This window comes from Hemitrygon akajei, chromosome 1, assembly GCF_048418815.1.
Source record: "Hemitrygon akajei chromosome 1, sHemAka1.3, whole genome shotgun sequence".
In the NCBI taxonomy this organism is placed as follows: Eukaryota; Metazoa; Chordata; class Chondrichthyes; order Myliobatiformes; family Dasyatidae; genus Hemitrygon; species Hemitrygon akajei.
This window is the reverse complement of record NC_133124.1, coordinates 89,276,481-89,296,615: the sequence shown is the minus strand read 5'-3', so window position 1 is coordinate 89,296,615 and position 20,135 is coordinate 89,276,481. Positions and strand designations below refer to the sequence as shown.

The window sequence follows — 20,135 nt, the reverse complement described above, 5'->3', positions numbered from 1 at the left end:
GTTAATCCCATCACCCTGCTATGTCATGCAGCACTTGCAATCAATCCCTACTTGCCTTTTTGTCAACTCTCCTAGGGCTCCTTTGCTGTTTGCCTACACTAGGGGTGATTGATAAATTGGTAATTTGATCCCTTGTGCATTCCACTAAAATCACAGTGATGTATGGTCCAACTACGTATGCTCTTTTGTCTCCAAACAGTTATTACCTTTGGTTGGCCACATTCTACCAATTTAAAGTTAACAATTGAGCTTGTATCAATTAATCAAATTTATCACTACCTTAATGTTGGTGTTTATCAAATTGTGCACATTGAAGGCATGGTTCCAGTTATTAGACTGGAGCTCTTCAACCAATGAAAAGCACTTCTACTTTTCTGCACATTGAAGAAATTGAATTATTCTTTAACCTCTGAAATTAAGATGTCACAGACCTAGCTAATATGAATTCTCTTAGTCAATAGTCCTTGGACTCCAAGTATTGCTCTGATAAAATTGCTCCGCATTTCTTTCAAAGAAAATCCAAATTACAATATTGAGAAAGGTAGGAAATTCTTTAATAGCACTAAAGTGTGGAAAGATGTATAGTGCACAATATTCTGATGGAGGGCCCCATCTTTCCCAAAAGGATATCCTGCATTCTCTCTTCTAAATGCTTAGTATACTGAGATGGTGAGATATAGAGGAAGGGCCTTGTGTCCACCACAAATGCTGGAAGTGGTTATTTGGGCCTTAGGCTGCTGCATTCTGCAGTACAGGGTGTGCAGCAATGCCATGACATACAAGTTGAAGCATTCTGAAGATTTTATTTTTTTCAGCTGTTTAATGCCTTCCTTATTCCTTAGTGTTGGATTTTCCAGTTAATATGCATGCCTTGTGTTGCAGAAGGGGAAATGGAAGCAGAGTGGCTTCAGGAGGTGGGATTATCCACCCTTGTCTCGGGTGCTGCTGGAGAGGATGGGATGGCTCTGCTGTCCACGTTGACCCGGGCTCAGGCCGCAGCTGTCCAGCGCCGGCTGGACACCTACACTCAGACCACGAGGAGAAGGAGCAAGCAGTCGGTCCGAGATGTTCGAGACGTGTTTGGTCTTACTGACCCTCCAGTAAGTTCATGTAATGACCCAATGTGAAGACAGTTCAAGTTATTTGTATCTATTGAGGTACATCTATACATAGATGTAACACTTTAATGCACAAATTAATGTGAGTAAGGTGAGCTGTAAATATTTAATAATATTATATCCAGGTAATAGGAGGCAACTGGTGAGGCACTCATCTGTACAGCGCTCCTACGACCCAGGCGGGTTGCAGGGTCCATAACTGTAACCGTAATCTGTGAGATTTTGGTTGTGTGAGAAGCAGCATCTGGGAAACCAGGGAATTGTTTCTAACAATTTTCATGTCGACCTAAGTGAGCAGATAGAGATATAGTCGATATCTCATTTAAAAACTGTAATGTCTGGCACTACGAGAAATGAGAGATTGTGCAGATGCTGCCTTCCCATATATCTTCATATCGGACATAAAATTGGCCACAAAGCCATCAATTCCATCAACCAAATCATTGACATAAAACATGAGAAGAAGCAATCCCAGCACTGACCCATGCAGAACAACTGTAGTCACTGGCAGCCAATCCAAGAAGGCCTCCTTTATTCCCACTCTGCCTCCTGTCAGTAGCTAATCTTCTATCCATGTTAGAGTCTTTCCTATAATGCCATAGGCTCTCATCTTGCTAAGCAGCCTCATGTCAAAGGCCTTCTGAAAATTCAAGTAAACAATATCTACTGACTCTTCCTCTTCTTTATCTATCTTGCTTGCTATTTCCGCAAAGAATTCCAACAGGTTTGTCAGGCAAGATTTTCCCTTCAGGAAACCATACTGACTTTGGCCTATACTGTCTTGTGCCTCCAAGTACTCTGAAAACTCATCCTTAATAATAAACACAAAGTACACTGCAGATGCTGTGGTCAAATCAACACGTACAAAAGCTGGAGGAACTCAGCAGGTCGGGCAGCATCCGTTGAAATGAGCAGTCAACGTTTCGGGCCGAGACCCTTTGTCAGGACCGAAGAAGGAGGGGGCAGGGGCCCTATAAAGAAGGTGGGGGGAGGGTGGAAGGTGCCAAGTGAAAAAACAATCAGAGGAAAGATCAAGGGGTGGGGGAGGGCATAGGCAGGAGAGGTGAAGAAGGAATGTAAGGGAAAAGCACTATGGGTAGTAGAAGAAGGCAGAATCATGAGAGAGGTGATAGGCAGCTGGAAGAGGAGGCAGAGTGAAAGTGGGATGGGGGAAGGGAGAGGAAGAGAATTACCGGAAGTTAGAGAATTCGATGTTCATACCAAGGGGCTGGAGACCACCCAGATGGTAATCATCCTTAATGATACACTCCAATATCATCCCAACTACCAGAGTAAGGCTAATTAGTGTATAATTTATTTTTTTCTGTTTTCCTCCTTAAAGAGAGGAGTGACATTGGCTAGTGATTCTTGAAAGATTATCACTAATACCTCAGATATCTCACATTATGCTAGTGTCTTTCACAGTGAAAGCTGATGCAAAATACTTATTAAGTTGATACACTATTCTTTGTTCCGAACCCCCCCCCCCCCGTTTCTTCTCTCCAGTGTCAATTTCCAGTGGTCCAATGTCCACTCACACCTCTATTTTACTCTTTATATATCTGAAAAAAACCTTTCATATTCTAAATTACGTTATTGGGCAGATTACCTACATATTTCATTTCTTCTTTCCTTATGCCTTTTTTCAGTTGCTTTTTGTTGATTTTTCAAAGCTTCCCAATCTTTTAACTTCTGTCTATTTTTTGCTATATTAAATGCCCTCTTTTTTTTTTTTGCTTTTATGCTGTTTTTGACTTCCCTTGTCAGCCATGGTTGCATCATACTGCCTTTACAATACTGCTTCCATCTTTGGGATATTTCTATACTTCACCTTTTGAATTGCTCCCAGAAACTCAAGTCATTGCTGTTCTGCCATCAGCCTTGCTAGCGTCCTCTTCCAATAATTGCATGTGGAGGATTAGAAAGTGCTGTCATTTTGCTATCTTGGTTTTGTGTTTTTACTAACCCATGGTTTATTTGCTATTTCAATGGTATTGTGACAGATTTATATTTTTAGAGTTGATGTCCATTGTATTTCAGCCTTGATGCCAGTTAACACTGGCAGGTGTAGTTCAGACTCTGGGAGTGCACAGTAAAGGTAATTAATGACAGAAGCACCAGATGAGCACAGACTTTCATCTTTTAGAAACAGTAGTGATTTAATGGCTCATGAAGCAGGTTGATGTGGTTTCAGTGTCAGGTCTGTTACTGAGAAGGCAGGACAGACAAAAGTAAATGATCATAAAATGACTGGTGTGGTTTTTCTGGCTTAAATTTCATGAGATTTCTTTTGCCCTGTAGGTCACTGCCCTTCACATACGCATGCAATATTTTTTAGATGTAACAAATGTTTCTGCTGCAACCACACTTCCAGAATCCCATTACATTCTGCATGAAAAGGGTATACCTCATCTTGTCTCTAACCTTGTACCTATGAATCAACGTACCCTGATTTTGACCCTTCAGTGAACAAAATGGGTCCTGAATGTTTACTTCATTTAAGTCCCTCATAATTTTCAACATCTCAATTAAATATTATCTCTGCCTCCAGTGTGTTCTCATCTTTCCTGTACATGGTAATTAGCACTCTGCATAACTTGAACAGGGTTGTATGCCCTGTCACTGGCTGTCCGCCCTGTTGGTGCTGTTTTTCATTGATTCAATTGTGGTTATTGGATTTATCAAATGTACCTGCAAGAAAACAAAGCTCAGGGTTGTATATGGTGATATATATGTACTTTAATAATAAATTTGCTTTGTATTTTGAACATAAGCTATCAGCTCAGATCTTTACGCCTGGGCTAATAAAGGAAAGCTTTCTATTTGCCTTATGAACCTGTACTTCTATATCCTGCAAGGTCCCTGTGTTCCTCCGTACCCTTTTAATGTACATATTTGCCTCATGCCCCATCACTTCATTAAAGCAGGTGGACCAAACTCTGTTGCAGTAGATGGTGCTGCAACACAGTTTCAACAACCCAGTTCAATCCTGACGTCTGAAGCTATATGTGGGATTTGCACAGTCTGTCTGTATCTATGTGGATTTACATCGGGAGCCACATCTGTTTGCTCCCACGTCCCAAGGATGTGCTGGTTGCTAAATCAGTGAGCCGCTGTGTGTTGGTAGGTGGATGGCAAATGAATTGTGATGGAGATGAGCATATGAGAGAGAAGTAAGCTGGTGAATAGAATTAACTGAATCTCTCTAGAGCTAGCATAGAGTTGATGGGCCAAAACTATCTTATGAAAAAATGTAAAGAAAATTTGAAGTCTATAGAGTTCCAATTCAGAAAGTTATTTTTTTATTTTCTACAAGTTATGTGCCAACACAAGCTTATCCCTATTCAATGAGCTTTTGTTAGCACATCATTGACTTCACTGGAACTGAATAACAGAGGGAGAGTTGAACACACATGGAATGTCTGTTGGCTCTCTAGTGCTCACTAAAACAAATAATAGTTTGCATAAACCCTCGTGTTAAATTTAGTGTATCAAGTAGTTTTATCTGAAATTATTTTCTTATCTGCGCAAATTCTCCCAAGTTAGTCCTCCTAAATTAGATATTTTGATGTTGGGTAAAAGATGCTGGCTATCTATTCTATCTGACGATCTTATAAACTTCTGACAGATCAGTTCTCCCTTTAGCCTCATCATTCCTGAGAAAACAACTCAAGTCTATTCGATCTCTCCTATAGCATATGCCTTTTAATCCAAGCAGCATCCTGGTAAACCTCTTTGGCACTCTGTCCACAGCCCAAGCATCCTTCCTATAATGGGGTGTCCAGAATCAAATGCAGTACACCAGATACGGTGTAAACAGAATGTTATAACTCTTGAACTCAATTCCTCAACTAATAAGGACAAACTTGCCATATGCTTTCTTTGCCACTCTATCAACATGCGTAGGCACTTAAAAGGAGCTTTGGACATGGATCCCAAAATCTCTTACATCAATACTGTTATGTTCATAGAGTCACACAGCACTACAACACAGAAACAGGCACATCAGTCCTACAATTAAATTACAAAGCACATCATGGTAATCACTTTAGTGGCTAATTATACTTCAAATCTCATTGAGAGGAACCATGGGGTTGATAATTTGTAGGATAGATGTGGGTAGTAGTGGTGATAGAGAAGGGAATTAAGTATTTGTTCCTTTCCCATTCAGAACCCAGAACCTGCAATTCAGGATGAATGAGAATAACTAGGATAGGGGATAGTCAGATAAGTTTGCCAAACTGTTCTGAAACTCTTGTTCCATCCATTGGGTCATAGAGCCATACAGCACGGAAAGGCCTTTAATCCAACTTGTCCATGCTGAGCAAGATGGCTAAGTTGATCCTCTTTCCCTATATTTGGCTCACATCAGTCAAACCTTTCCTATCCCTATACCTGTCCAATAGTCTTTTGAACATTGTAATTGTACCTGCCTCTACCACTTACTCTGGCAGCTCATTCCATGTACCCACCATACTCTGGAAAAGCCTGTCTCTCTGATACCCTCTCACCTTAAACCTATGCTCTCCAGCTCTCCAGTTTTAAACTCTCCTACACTGCAATCCCAAACCTTGACAATTCCTATCACCCCCCCCCCCACCAACAGATGCTGCCAGACTAGGCTGTTCTTCCAAACCTATCCAGTCTTTCCTTATCACTCAAGCCCCCCATTCCATATGAATCTCTTCTGCACCTTTTCTACTTTCATCAGATTCTTTATGCAGCATGGTGACTCGATGTGCACACTACACCCTATGTATGGTCCACATCTGTATTACCACATCCCCACTCTTCTACTCCTTCCAATAAAAGCTAGCATGCCATTTGCTACCTTTGCAAATCTGCCCACCCGCGTCACCATTTTCAGGGGACTGCGTACTCCCACGTCTCTCTGTTCGTTAACTCTTCTCACTGGAAGAATTTTTACTGAAGGAACTGTAGGCAGTAGAGCAGGTTAAGTTAATTAGTTGCAGGTAATCACTGACTGTGGCACCATTGAAATGCTGGAGCTTCAGGCTCAGGAAAAGTTGCATATTTTAGGCAGCTCTTTTTTTCCCCATTTTCTATAAATCATTGAGTTGTCAATCACGGAAGTAGATCATTCTGAAGGGATCAGTACCAGGGAAACAAATTGTTCCAGATGACAGCCTGATAAGACTTCAGGAAGTGACCTGTCTGGCTTGTTTTGGCACTACTTTCACAATGTGGTTCATGGACTGTCTCCATATGACCAGTGAGCTACACAACAAGAAGTAAAGAAGCAGGTGCAGTAATACAGAGATAAACTTTTATACAATGTAATCTTGTAACTAAATAAGAGTGATTTTTATATTTGCATGTGCAGGAGTATAATTCTTGGGAAATTTATAGTATTCACTGGCTCCAAATTTTAGTTTGACATTTTACAACAAGCATGTAAACATTGTGGTCTCCTAATTGGCTTCTATTCCAGATCTCATTCCTGCTCTAGCTTGTAATGCTTTGTTGGATTTTCGTTAAGTAAAGGAATATGGGGCAAAGGCTATTTAGACCTCGAATCAGTTGTGATTGTATTGAACAATGGTACAAGCTCCGAGAGCCGTGATCCAATGGGAGATGCATTAATTGTCGGTATAGAACGGGCCATGAGGATCATCTAGGAAGCATGGTTGATTAAGGCATGGGGGAGGGATTTCCATTTGTGACTTGCCCGGTCATCAACTTTGGATTTTTCTCACTTTGCTGCTGGCACAGTCGTTATTTTAACACAAGTGGGACATCATTGTAGTTAAAAAGTCATTAAAAGTCGAAGCAGTTTGGGCTAACATTTGTATTAACCATGCTTCAGGGCAATTGCTTCCCAGTAAAGCAGACGACAAATAATAGGGGTAAAGAAAGCAGGGCAGGGAAGATTACCGGCTCACTTGAAAAACAAGAGCATGAGCATTAGAAGGAAAGGAGCAGCACTGTAAAAGAGGTAAGAGGGATAAAGAGAAGTCTTCAAATCACATAGCGTGGAACCTGGCCCTTCTGTCCTCCAAGGCACACTTACATTTTATTCTTCCCATACTCTCACTTCCATCTCCCAGATTCTAACACATGGGGGCAATGTGGCTAATTGACTTGCCAATTTTCATGTCTTTAGGATATGGGGAGGGGGGAACTGAACCATGAAATGAAAACCCATGTGCTGACAGGGTGAACTGTGTGTGTGACAGGTAGGTGGTACTAGGAGCAGCCAGGTCCTCAACCTTCTCCACTGTCATTGCCTGCCCAATGCAAACTAGAGGAACACCACCTCATTTCGCCTGGGTAGTGTAGAGGCCAAATGCAGGAACGTGGTTTTTCAGTTTTAGGTAAAGCTCTCCTCTGGTAGCTTCATTCCCCCTTTGCATCACCAAGGTCACACTCCTCCCCATTCACTCTCCTTACAATCCATCTCCAGTCTTACCATTTTTGTTCCCTTTCCTTCAAACCCCAGCCCTTCATCAATCATCTTTAAATCCTTTTTCTCCTCATGCCTTCCACCCACTAAACACAGTTTGCCCATTGCACCACACTCCCTCTGCTATCTTCTCTAATTCACTCTTCTCTAATGGTTCCCATTGTCACCTCCATTATTTATCAGAGTCCAGCTCTAGCAGTGCTGCTTGTTTCAGCTTTCCTCCCTCTGGTCATCTCCAACCTTCACGTTCCCCTTCTTGTCCCTCGCTCTGTTTTTTCTTTCCCTTTCTTTCCATCTATCATCCACCTGCCGCTGTCTCCCAACTCCATCCCACTCACCTTTCTGGAACAACCTGCTTGTCATCTTATACCACTCTTCAGTCCACCAGTCACCTTGGGACTCCTGTCTTACCACTTGCATCCTCCTGGCTATCTTGCCTCTCCACTCTCGGTCCTAATGCAGGATTTTGATCCAAATCATTAAAAATTTCTTCTCTTCCACAGCTGTTGCTGGAGCCATAGAGTTCCTCCAGCAGATGGTTTGTTGCTCCGGATTCCAGTAACTTCAGTCTCTTGTGCCTCTCCGAATATTGTTTAACTTTTGATACGTGTACACATAGATGTTTTTATTTTGCTAAAGATTTGTGAATGGAATTGAATGTTGGGTATGATGCTGATGATTGGACACTGTTGACCTTTAGATGGAAGGAAGATCTTTAATGAAGCAGATGAAAATGTTTAAATCTAAAAAACTACCTTATAGAAGACTTGCAGTGATGTCCAAGGATATTGATCTCAAACATCCACAACTATAGTCATGTTATAGAAGCAGGCTCTGCAGACCACTAGCAAGCACCCATCGATAGTGATCTGATTGAGCAGTACTTCTCTGCCGCCATCAATTTATTGGCCATTGAAACACCTGCCAAGGTATGATGAGAATCTCTGCCTCCATTAGTTCCTCAACCATCTTCCTTTGTGGGAGGTGCGACTTCAACCACAGGAGTACTTTCCCCTGGAAGTTTGATGTGATATTTTAATTGGTAGAAAAAAGGAATGAGATTACAGTTCCACCAGATGTTTTCACAAAACTAAAATTGCTTTCAGTAATATTTTGGTTTAGGAAGTGCTGTGTTAATGCACGGCTGGCATTATGCTCCAGCTTCCATAAGGAGAATGCATCATTTCAATGGTACCTAACTTAACCTTCCCACCCTGTGCTCCATGTGGTCTGACAGTGGTCACTGTTGATGGACTCTATCCTACATCTCTGCTTCATCTTCAAAAGAAAGGCACAGATTATTTTCTGAAGGGACCTCCTGACAGGCTAGGAAACTGAAATATGTCGCACATCCACAATCTAAAATCTGCTTTTGTCATGATTGTGCTCACTGCTTGGAATAACATAGAACATAGAATAGTACAGCACATTACAGGCCCTTCGGCCCACAATGTTGTGCGGACCCTCAAACCCTGCCTCCCCTATAACCCCCCACCTTAAATTCCTCCATATACTTGTCTAGTAGTCTCATAACAACCTCTGAAATTTCACAACCTGTGCAAGGATGATGCCTCTCACCTTTTATTATTGTTGGTCAAGAGTGAGGGCAGATGAACTTTCTTCAGCTGTTCTGGCACTCAGTGTATCAACTGTAACTAAGCAACGTGCCTGATGTGGTTCACCACTAACACGCAATGACAATAACACAGCATAAAGCTTCATGCTTGCAGCGATTGCTTGTTTATCATGTAACTGATTGACAACCTACGACTAAAACTGATTGCAATGAAAGATTATTGTTCTAAAGCATAATTTAAAAAAACATTTTCTGGGAATGATGCAAATTAAGAATCATAGGCATGCATGCCAAAATCAGGCCCTTCAGCCCAGTGTCTCTGCTGATCTCCGGTAAAGCTTTCTTAGAATGAATTGCTTTTCTATCATAAGCGTAGGCTGCGGATTCATATTAATGATGCAGAAAGTCTACTCTGTGAGATATATGTATATAAAAATACAGAGCCTGAATATATTATGCAGACCCTGAATGGATTTGTGAAAGGAAAATCATGTCCGACGAATCTTGTAGAATTTTTTGAAGATGTAACTAGTAGAGTGGATAGGGGAGAGCCAGTGGATGTGGTATATTTAGATTTTCAAAAGGCTTATGACAAGGTCCCACACAGGAGATTAGTGTGCAAACTTAAAGCACACGGTATTGGGGGTATGGTATTGATGTGGATAGAGAATTGGTTGGCAGACAGGAAGCAAAGAGTGGGAGTAAACGGGACCTTTTCAGAATGGCAGGCAGTGACTATTGGGGTACCGCAAGGCTCAGTGCTGGGACCCCAGTTGTTTACAATATATATTAATGATGTAGACGAGGGAATTAAATGCAGCATCTCCAAGTTTGCGGATGACACGAAGCTGGGTGGCGGTGTTAGCTGTGAGGAGGATGCTAAGAGGATGCAGGGTGACTTGGATAGGTTAGGTGAGTGGGCAAATTCATGACAGAGGCAATTTAATGTGGATAAATGTGAGGTTATCCACTTTGGTTGCAAGAACAGGAAATCAGATTATTATCTGAACGGTGGCCAATTAGGAAAAGGGGAGATGCAATGAGACCTGGGTGTCATTGTACACCAGTCATTGAAGGTGGGCGTGCAGGTACAGCAGGCGGTGAAAAAGGCAAATGGTATGTTGGCATTCACAGCAAAAGGATTTGAGTACAGGAGCAGGGAGGTTCTACTGCAGTTGTACAAGGCCTTGGTGAGACTGCACCTAGAGTATTGTGCGCAGTTTTGGTCCCCTAATCTGAGGAAAGACATTCTTGCCATAGAGGGAGTACAAAGAAGGTTCACCAGATTGATTCCTGGGATGGCAGGACTTTCATATGAAGAAAGACAGGATCGACTAGGCTTATAGTCACTGGAATTTAGAAGATTGAGGGTGGATCTTATTGAAATGTATAAAATTCTAAAGGGATTGGACAGGCTAGATGCAGGAAGATTGTTTCCGATGTTGGGGGAAGTCCAGAACGAGGGGTCACAGTTTAAGGATAAAGGGGAAGCCTTTTAGGACCAAGATGAGGAAAAACGTCTTCACACAGAGAGTGGTGAATCTGTGGAATTCTCTGCCACAGGGAACAGTTGAGGCCGGTTCATTGGCTATATTTAAGAGGAGGTTAGATATGGCCCTTGTGGCTAAAGGGATCGGGGGTATGGAGAGAAAGCAGGTACAGGGTTCTGAGTTGGATGATCAGCCATGATCATACTGAATGGCGGTGCAGGCTTGAAGGGCTGAATGGCCTACTCCTGCACCTATTTTCTATGTTTCTATTTAAGACAACAAAAAGTAGTGGAAAACTGGAGGATTAGAAAGTTTTTAAGGAAAATTAACTTTAACAGAAAGGAACTTTAAAAAAAAAGCAATAGAGGAAATATGAAGGTGAGCTAGCCAATACTAGAAAAGAGGATGCTGCAAGTTTTTTTCAGATTTATAAAGAATAAAAGAGAGGTAAGAGTGGATATCTGACCAATATTACTTGAGAGGTTGTAATGGGTGGGAGGGGGAGACAAAAAAATGACAGATGATTAAGTATTTTGCATCAGTCTTCACAATGGAAGGCACTAGCAATAAGCCAGAAGCTCAAGCGTGTAGACAGAAATGAGTGTAGTCATTATTACTAAGGAGAAGGTGCTTAAAGCTGAAAATCTGAAAATAGTCCATAGGAACTACATCTTAGTGTTCCAAAAGAGATGTTGAAGCATTAGTAGAATTATTAGATTCTGGAAGGGTTCTGGAGGTATGGAAATGGCAAATGTAACTCTATTCTTTAAGAAGGGAGGGAGGCAAAACGAGAAACTATAAGCTGTTTAGCCTGACTTTAGTGGTTGGTAAAATGTTAGAATCCATTTTTAAGGATGAGGTTTCAGGGTACTTGGAGGATAAAATAAGCCAAAATCTGCATGGTTTCCTGAACGGGAAATCATGTCTAACAAATCTGTTTGAATTCTTTGATGTAACGACAGGCAGCATAGACAAGTAGACTCAGTGGATGTTGTTTTCTCGGATTTTCAAAAAGACTTTGACAAGGTGTCACACAAGAAACTGCTAAATAAGATGAGAGCCCATGGACAGAAGATTGGCTGACTAGCAAGTGCCATGTGTGAGAATAAAGGAGGCCTTTTCTGGTTGGCTGCTGGTGACGTTTATTGGATTTGGTACTTTTCATGTTAATGATCTGAATGATGGTCTTACTGGTTTTGTGGCCAAATTTGCGGACGTTTGAAGAATGGGTGGAGGCGCTGGCAGTATTAAGGAAGCACGGTGTCTGCAGGAGGACCTGGACATATAGGGAGAATGGACAAAGAAGTGGAGGATGGAATACAGTGTAGAGAAGTGTATGGTCATGCACTTTGCTAGAAGGAATAAAGGCATAATCTGTTTTCTAAATGGGGAGCAAATTCAGAAACTGGGGGTACAAAGGGACTTTGGAGACCTAGTCCAGGATTCCCAAAGAATAACTTGCTAGTTGAGTCAATAGTAAGGAAAGAAAATGTAATGCTAGCGTTCACTTCAAGAGGACTAGAATATAAAAGCAAGGATATAATGCTGAGGTTTTATAAGGTGTTTGTCAAACTGCACTTAAGGTATTGTGAGCAGTTTTGGGCTGCTTATCTAAGAAAGGAGGTGCTGGCATTGGAGAGGATCCACAGGAGATGCACACAAATGATCCCAGAGAATGAAAGGGTTAACATGAGGAATGTTTGGCTGTGGACCTGTATTCACTGGAGTTTCAAAGAATGAGGGGGTAATCCCAATGAAACCTACTGAATATTAAAAAGCCTAAGTAAAGCAGACATCGAGAGGATGTTTCCAGTAGGAGAGTTGTGGACCAGAGGGCATAGACTCAGAATAGAAAGGTGCTCCTTTGGAACAGAGATGAGGAGAAATTTTTTAGCCAGCAGGTGGTGCATCTGTAGAATTCATTGCCATAGGCAGTTGTAGAGGCCATATCATTGGGTATACTTAAAATGTAGGTTGAAAGGTTCTTGATTATCAACGGTATAAAGGATTAAGTTGAAAAGGCAGGAGAATGGAGTTGAGGGGGGAAATGATCAACCACGATTGAATTGTGAACCAGCTGAATGGCCTAATCGTGCTTCTATTTCTTATGGTCTCATGATCTTATTTTTTTGTTTTCTGGTAAGCTAACCAGCTTAAAATTGTGGTTGAAATGAAATTGTATGCTTTCATTTGAACTGGACAGATCTGATAAAAGATCATCAACTTGAAACACTACCCATTTTAGTCTCAAAGGATGTTGTTATAGGAGTATTCGACCATTCAGTCCATTGAGTCTGCTCCACCATTTGATAATACCTGACTTATTTTCCCTCTCAACCCCATTCTCCTGTTTTCTCTCGTGACTCACGTACACTTACTAATCAAGATGCTATCAACCTCTGCTTTAAATATACCCAAATTACTTGGCCTACATACTTTTCTGTGGCAATTAATTCCACGGATTCACCACCCTCTGGCTTTTTTTAAAAAAAAGTCATCCTCCTATCTATTCTAAAGGGGATATCTTTTATTTTAGGAACAGTGTCCTCTAGTCCTGGACTTTCCCACTACTGGAAACACCTCCACATCCACTCTACCCTGGCTTTTAAATATTTGGTTGGTTTGAATGACATCACCACCCCCTCCCACCTCATCTCTCTAAACTCCATTGAGTACAGGCCCAGAGCCATCAGTAACCCTGTCATCCCCGAGATTCTTCTCGTATACCTCCTCTGGATCCTTTCCAAAGCCAGCACTTGCTTTCTTAGATATGGGGTCCAAGCTGCTCTCAATACTCCAAATACGGTCTGACCAATGCCTTATAAAGCCTCAGCATTACAACCTTGCTTTTACATTCTAGTCCTCTTAAAATGAATGCAAACAGTGCACTTGCCTTCCTTGCTACCATCTCAATGGCCACAAAGCCATCAATTCTGTCATCCAGATCATTAATTGATAACTATTTTACTTGTATGATATTATTATTTACATATTGGCCTACGGTAACAGTATACAAGCACATCTAGATCCCTTTGAAGATTAACACTATGTAGTTTCTGTACTAACGCTCAACTTTTATTTGTTGTGTGCATCAATGTGGATGATCTCACAAAAAGAGAAGTTATTCCATGTACACACATTTTGTGAATATCCCCTTTGAAAACTATTTGCGACTTCTTCTGTATCCAAGATGCACCTAATGTTGTCTTTGGCAAATTTGGCAACATGCTTGGCCAAAAGGTTGAAATAGATTGTGAAGAGCTGGGACTGAGGTACTGACTCCTGTAGTATCCTGGTCAAGTTTAAACTTGACAATATATGAAGGATCCCTTTTGCTTCCATTCTTTGCTTTCTGACTCGGATAATTCTAAACAAAAGTGCCTGTTAGTATATTATCCTTAATTTCACGTAGATTAAATTTCATGATCAACTTCCTGTCCGAGACCCTATTAAATGCCTTCCAGTAATCCAAAAGGACTACATTAACCAGCTTGCCCTACCCCTTTCTGCTAGTTACCTTGTTACAGAACTCCTGCAGATTAAATCAAATGCAATTTTATTTTCATAAATCCATGTTGTCTCTGCTCAATCCTAATATCCTTTCCAAAATATTCTGTTGTTACAATTTTCAGCAATTCCCTTATGACTGACTCAGACCAGTATCATCCAGTGATACTGGATTTATGTGATAAATAAGATTTATGGTCCTGAGGCAGTACTTAAGCTCAAAGCATTGACAATGCCTTACCTCCCACAGATGTGCTCTATCAGGCAGATTGTTAGTGAGTCCATAAGGAAAATAGATCAACGGAAACCTATGAAACCCTGGTAACATCCTGATCAATAGGCATCTCTAGAATTGTGTGAAGTGGCTCCTATTTGGGAGTCCCTCGTTCAGAAGACACATAAGCTCATTGTTTAAGGAACAGCTTCCTCCTCTCCGCCATCAGATTTCTGAACGGTCTGTGACCCTTACTCCACTACTTTCACACTATTTGTTTAGTTATTTATCTTTATTGTAAGATATTATTTTTATGTATTGCACTGTACTACCACAAACAATAAATTTCATGGCCTATGTCAGTAATCATAAACCTCATTCTGAATCTGTGTCAAAAACCAGAATCAGTCATCATTTATAAACTCACATTGGATGACATGTGATAAGCATTTCTGTTCTGGTGATGGATCTCAGCCTGAAACATCGACTGCTTACGCTTTCCCATAGATGCTGCCTGACCTGCTGAGTTCCTCCAGCATTTTGTGTGTGTGTTGCTATGTTACACTGCCTTTGTTTGGTTCGAATTTTGCATCTATTTCCCTAGCTTCTCTGTAGCGCAATTAGCTGAACACAACCACCACACCCTCATGGGTAATTTTAGTGTTAGAAATCTCGGTTTTGGCTTCCAAGTGCAATAACTTCATTAACTTTGTCATACTAAATATCATGTAAAAATGAGTCATGTTAAGAAACTTTCCAAGGTGAGACAAGACAATAAGAATCAACTCTTGTAGGTTTCCTTGCAAGCCACAAATATGCTTCCAGGTTCAGAATGAGTATTCAAATAATATTTATATTTAGAGCGTCCTAGGCAATCTAAATATAGGAATGAAGTCAAAGCTTTATAAGCTGATTAGGTAGTTGTCAGTTAGTTCACTCCTGAACTCCATAGCATAGGCTCTATGTCGGCACAATGCATAGCCAACATTCCTGTCGTGATGGATCATTTGGTGTGCGAGTGTAAGCATCAGAGGGAACCTTCACTGTGCATCGAACTATATGCTGATGACTTGAACACTGTGAGTAATTTTGTTGTGGAAGAGCTATATTGCCTAATATTATGACATGTATTGCCTCTCATTGGTATTGGTTCATGGCTGTCAAAAGTACTGAGATACAGTAAGAAGCTTTACCTGCCATTCTTTCGGGTAATGCCGTACATAAGAACACTGAGGTAGCAAAATGAAAGCAGAGTACAGAATGTCGTGTAGCCACAGAGAAAGTGGTAAGCAAATAAAATGCAACAGCCATGATGAGGCAGATGGGGAGGTCAAGAAGACATACTTAATCATATGAAAAGCCTGTTCAAAATTCTGATGACCATAAGACCATGAGACATAGGAGTAGAATTAGGCTAATAATAAGCCATAATTTATTATCCCTCTCAATCCCATTCTTTAGCCTTCTCCCTGTAGCCTTTGAAGCCCTGATTGATCCAGAAATTTTCAACCCTCACTTTGAATATACCCAATAACTTGGCCTTCTCTGGCAGCGGATTCCACAGGTTCACCATTCTCTCCTAATCTCTGTTCTAGATGGACGTCTCTATATTCTGAGGCTGTGCCCTCTGGTCTTAAATCTTCCCACTATAGAGATCATTCTCTCCACATCTACTCTGTCCAGGCCTTTCAATATTTGGTGGGTTTCAATGAGATTTCCCCCCCCCCCCACCAAATTCTTCTAAACCTCAGCAAGTACAGGCCCAGAGCTATCAAACCCGCCTCGTGCATTAACCCTTTCATTCCCAGAATCATTCTTGTGAACCTCTTCTGGTAGGATAAAGGGTCTGGTTAGATAAAGGGTCCAAAACTACTCACTATACTCTGTGTGGACTGACCAATGCCTAAAAAAGCTTCAGTATCACATCTTTTATATTCTACTGCTCTTGAAATGAATGTTAATATTGCAATTGCCTTTCTCACCACTGATTCAACCTGCAAGTTAACCTTTTGCGAACCCTGCACAAGGACTCCCAAGACACTTTGCACCTCTGATTTTTGACTTTTCCCCCTGTTTAGAAAGTAGTAGAACCATCGGTCTTAACTTGTTAAGTAGCTTCATGTGTGGCACCTTGTCAAAGGTGTTCTATTAATCCAAGTAAATTACCTCCACTTTCTCTGCTTTATCTATCCTGCTTATTACATCCTCAAAGAATTCCAACAGATTTGTCAGGAATTTTTTGACTTTAGCCTATTCTATTATGTGTCTACAGGTACCTAAAAACCTCATCTTTAATAATGGACTCCAACATCTTCCCAACCACTGAAGTCAGACTAACTATCCAATAATTTTCTATCTTCTGCCTCCATCCTTTCTTAAAGAGTGGAGTGACATTTGCAATTTTTCAGTCCTCCAGATCTATTCCCAAATCTAGTGATTCTTGAAAGAGCATTACTCCACAATCTCTTTAGCTACCTCTTTCAAAACCCTGGGGAGTAGTCCATCTGGTCTAGGAAACTTATCTACCTTCAGACTTTTCATCTTGGCATGCACCTTCTCGTTAGTACTAGCAACTACACTCACTTCCGCCCCCGACACTCTAGACTTTCTACCAGACTGCTGGTGTCTTCCACAGTGAAGATTGATGCAAAATACTTAGAGTATGTTTACATTTTCTTTGTCCCCATTGCTAGCTCTCCAGTGTTATTTTCTAGCAGTCTGATATCTATTCTTACCTCACTTTTACTCTCTATATAAAAAAAGAACTTAGATATCCTCTTTTATATTATTGACTACCTTACCTTCATATTTCATCTTTTCTATCCTTATTGACTTTTAGTTGCCTTCTGTTGGATTTTAAAACCTTCCCAATTCTCTAACTTTCCACTAAGCTCTGTTATATTATCAGCCTTCTCTTTTGCTTCTATGCTGTCTTTGACTTCCCTTGTCAGCCACAGTTGCCTGATCCTCCCTTTACTTACTTACTTTATTGTCACCAAACAATTGATACTAGAACGTACAATCATCACAGTGATATTTGATTCTGCGCTTCGTGCTCCCTGGAGTACAAACACTGCTTTAGAATACTACTTCATCTTAGTGATGGATCTATCCTGCACCTTCTGAATTGCTCCCAGAAAATCGAAGTATCCTGCTAGTGTCCTTTCCAATCAACTTTATTGAGCTTCTCTCTCATGATTCTGTAATTCCCTGTACCCTACTGTATTATTGTTATGTTTGACTTTAGCTTCTCCTGCTCAAACTGCATTGTGAGTTCTATCATATTATGATCACTGTTCCCCTAAGAGTTCCTTTACCTTAAGCTCTCTAATCAATTCCAGTTCATTGCACAACACACAATCCAGAATAGTGTTTTCTCTAGAGGGCTCAACCTCAGGATGTTCTTAAAAATCCATCTTGGAGGCATTCTACAAGTTCTTGGGATCCAGAAACCTGATTTTCCCAATCAACCTGCATATTGAAATTCCCCATGACCATCATAACATTATTCTTCTTTAGTTTTTCTCTTTTTTTTCTATCTCCCATTGCAATTCGTACTCCACAACCTGACTATACTTCAGAGAACTAAATACAGTCAGCCCTTCTTATCCGTGGATTCCGCATGCGCGGATTCAACCAACCGTGGATCGGGAAAACCCGGAAGCTCTCTCACCAACACTCATTGTTTGAGCATGTACAGACTATTTTTTCTTGTCAATATTCCCTAAACAATGCAGTATGACAACTATTTACATAGCATTTACATTGTATTAGGTATTATAAGTAATCTAGAAATGACTTAAAAGTACAGGCAGTCCCCAGATTATGAACAAGTTTCATTCCTGAGTCCGTCTTTAAGTCGGAACAGGTACATCTGGTATTATTTAGCATCAGTTAGTCAAACGTTTGTCTTAGTATGTAGTATACATTTTACCTTTCTATGCATTTAAAACTCTTAAGAAACATATATATTTCAATAATTAAACCACTGTGTTGCTTAGTAATAATACTAGCTTTCATCGGGGCAGGGCCTTTCACATGCTCCATTAAAATTGTTCCGATTGTTGACCGACTGTAGCCTAACACTTTTCCAATGACTGATGGCGTTTCACTTCTTTCCAATCGCTTTATTGCTTCCACTTTATTTTCAATCGTGTTCATGATTATTTTCGTGAACAGAAACACTGCGGATTCAGAGCTGCGCCGGGTCCTGATGTCCACCGCACTAAGACAGATTAAATAAGGTCTGGGGTTCCGCTGGGTCCTAAAGACCACCGCACTGGTCAGGCTAAATGAGGGACTTGAGCATCCACATTTTTTCGGTATCCGCGGCGGGTCCTGGAACCAATCCCCCGCGGATAAGGAGGGCCGACTGTATAACTTCCATCAGGTCTTTTTAACCTTGCATTTTCTTAACTCTACCCACAAGGATTCTACATCCTCCAATCTTTTGTCATTTCTTTCTAAGAATTCGCTTTCAAATTTTACCAACAGAACCACCCGACACCCTCTGCTTATTCACCTGTCTTTTTGATACAAAGTTGACACTTTGGATGTTAAGCTCCCAACTGTGATCCGCTCAGTGATACTCACATCATCATACTTGCCAATTTCTAACTGCGCAACAAAATCATCTGCCTTATTCTGTATACTGTAAACATTCAAAATATCACACCTTCAGTTCAGTATTCATCACCCTTTTCAATTTTTGTCTTCGTGTTACACTTCAACTCATTCCACTGCCTGTAATTTTCCCCTATTATCTGTCTGTCCTTACTCTCTGCCAAATTAGTTGAAACCCCCCCCCCCCCAAAAACAAAAAGCTCTAGCAAACCTGCTTGCAAGGATATTAGTTCCTGTCAGGTTCAAGTGTAGCCTGTTCTACAGATCATACCTTCCCCAGAAGTGATCCTAATGATCCAGAAATCTGAAACCCTGCCCCCTGCACTAATTCCTCAGCCCCATATTCATCTGCCAAATCTACCTATTCTTACCCTCACTGGTGTGTGGCACAGGCAGCAATCTAGAGATTACTAACCCTGAGGTCCTGTTTTTCAGCTTTCTACCCAGCTCCCTATATTCTCTTTTCAGGACTTCCATGCATTTCCTACCAATATTATTGGTGCTGGTTAAGTACCTCAATTCTGGCTGCTCACCCTATCCCTTTAGATTGATGGGGATCAGATCTACAACATCCCTGACCCCAGCACCTAGGAGGCAACATACCATCCAGGTGTCTTTCACGTCCAGAGAATCTCCTATGAGATTGAGTGGGATAACAATGGGAAAGAAGCTGTCATTGCATCTGGTTAGCTACTTTCCTGAGGCAGCAAGAACTGCAGATGGAATCACTGGAAGGGAAGCTTTATTGACTGGGCTGCATTCACAGCACTGTATAATGAATTGGTAGGAAATGAATGGAGAAACGTGTACTTGTCTGGATCTTCAGCAAAACTCAGGTGCTCAGCACTTCAGAGCACAGCAGTCCACTTGGTTGTACTTCACTTGTCTTCCTGAACAATTACACTCTCTACCACAGCAGCTGCATGCACATTCTCCTAGGTCACTCTTGTAACTTCTTTTCTGGAAATTAATATTTGCTCCACCTTCTCAATATCTTCCACCAACCCTTTCACTCAGCCTTCCACCTCAACAGTAAGTGGAGCTGTTCAGTATTGAATCAGTGTCAGAATCAGGTTTAATATCACTGCCATATGTCGTGAAATTTGCTAACTTAGCAGCAGCAGTGCAATGCAATATGTGATAATATTGAATAATTAAATAAGGAAATCAATTGCATTGTATG

General features: G+C 41.0%; 1 protein-coding gene across 5 annotated transcripts in view; it reads left to right on the top strand.

Annotated features, from left to right (window-relative positions):
- arhgap28 (Rho GTPase activating protein 28) overlaps positions 1-20,135 on the top strand; it is a 215,083-nt gene that overhangs the window by 150,767 nt on the left and 44,181 nt on the right. For all 5 annotated transcript variants that reach the window (XM_073047655.1, XM_073047647.1, XM_073047643.1 and 2 more), the window contains one exon: positions 883-1,100. In XM_073047655.1, coding sequence (XP_072903756.1) covers positions 883-1,100 — 218 coding nt within the window. The remainder of the gene's footprint in view (positions 1-882; positions 1,101-20,135) is intronic.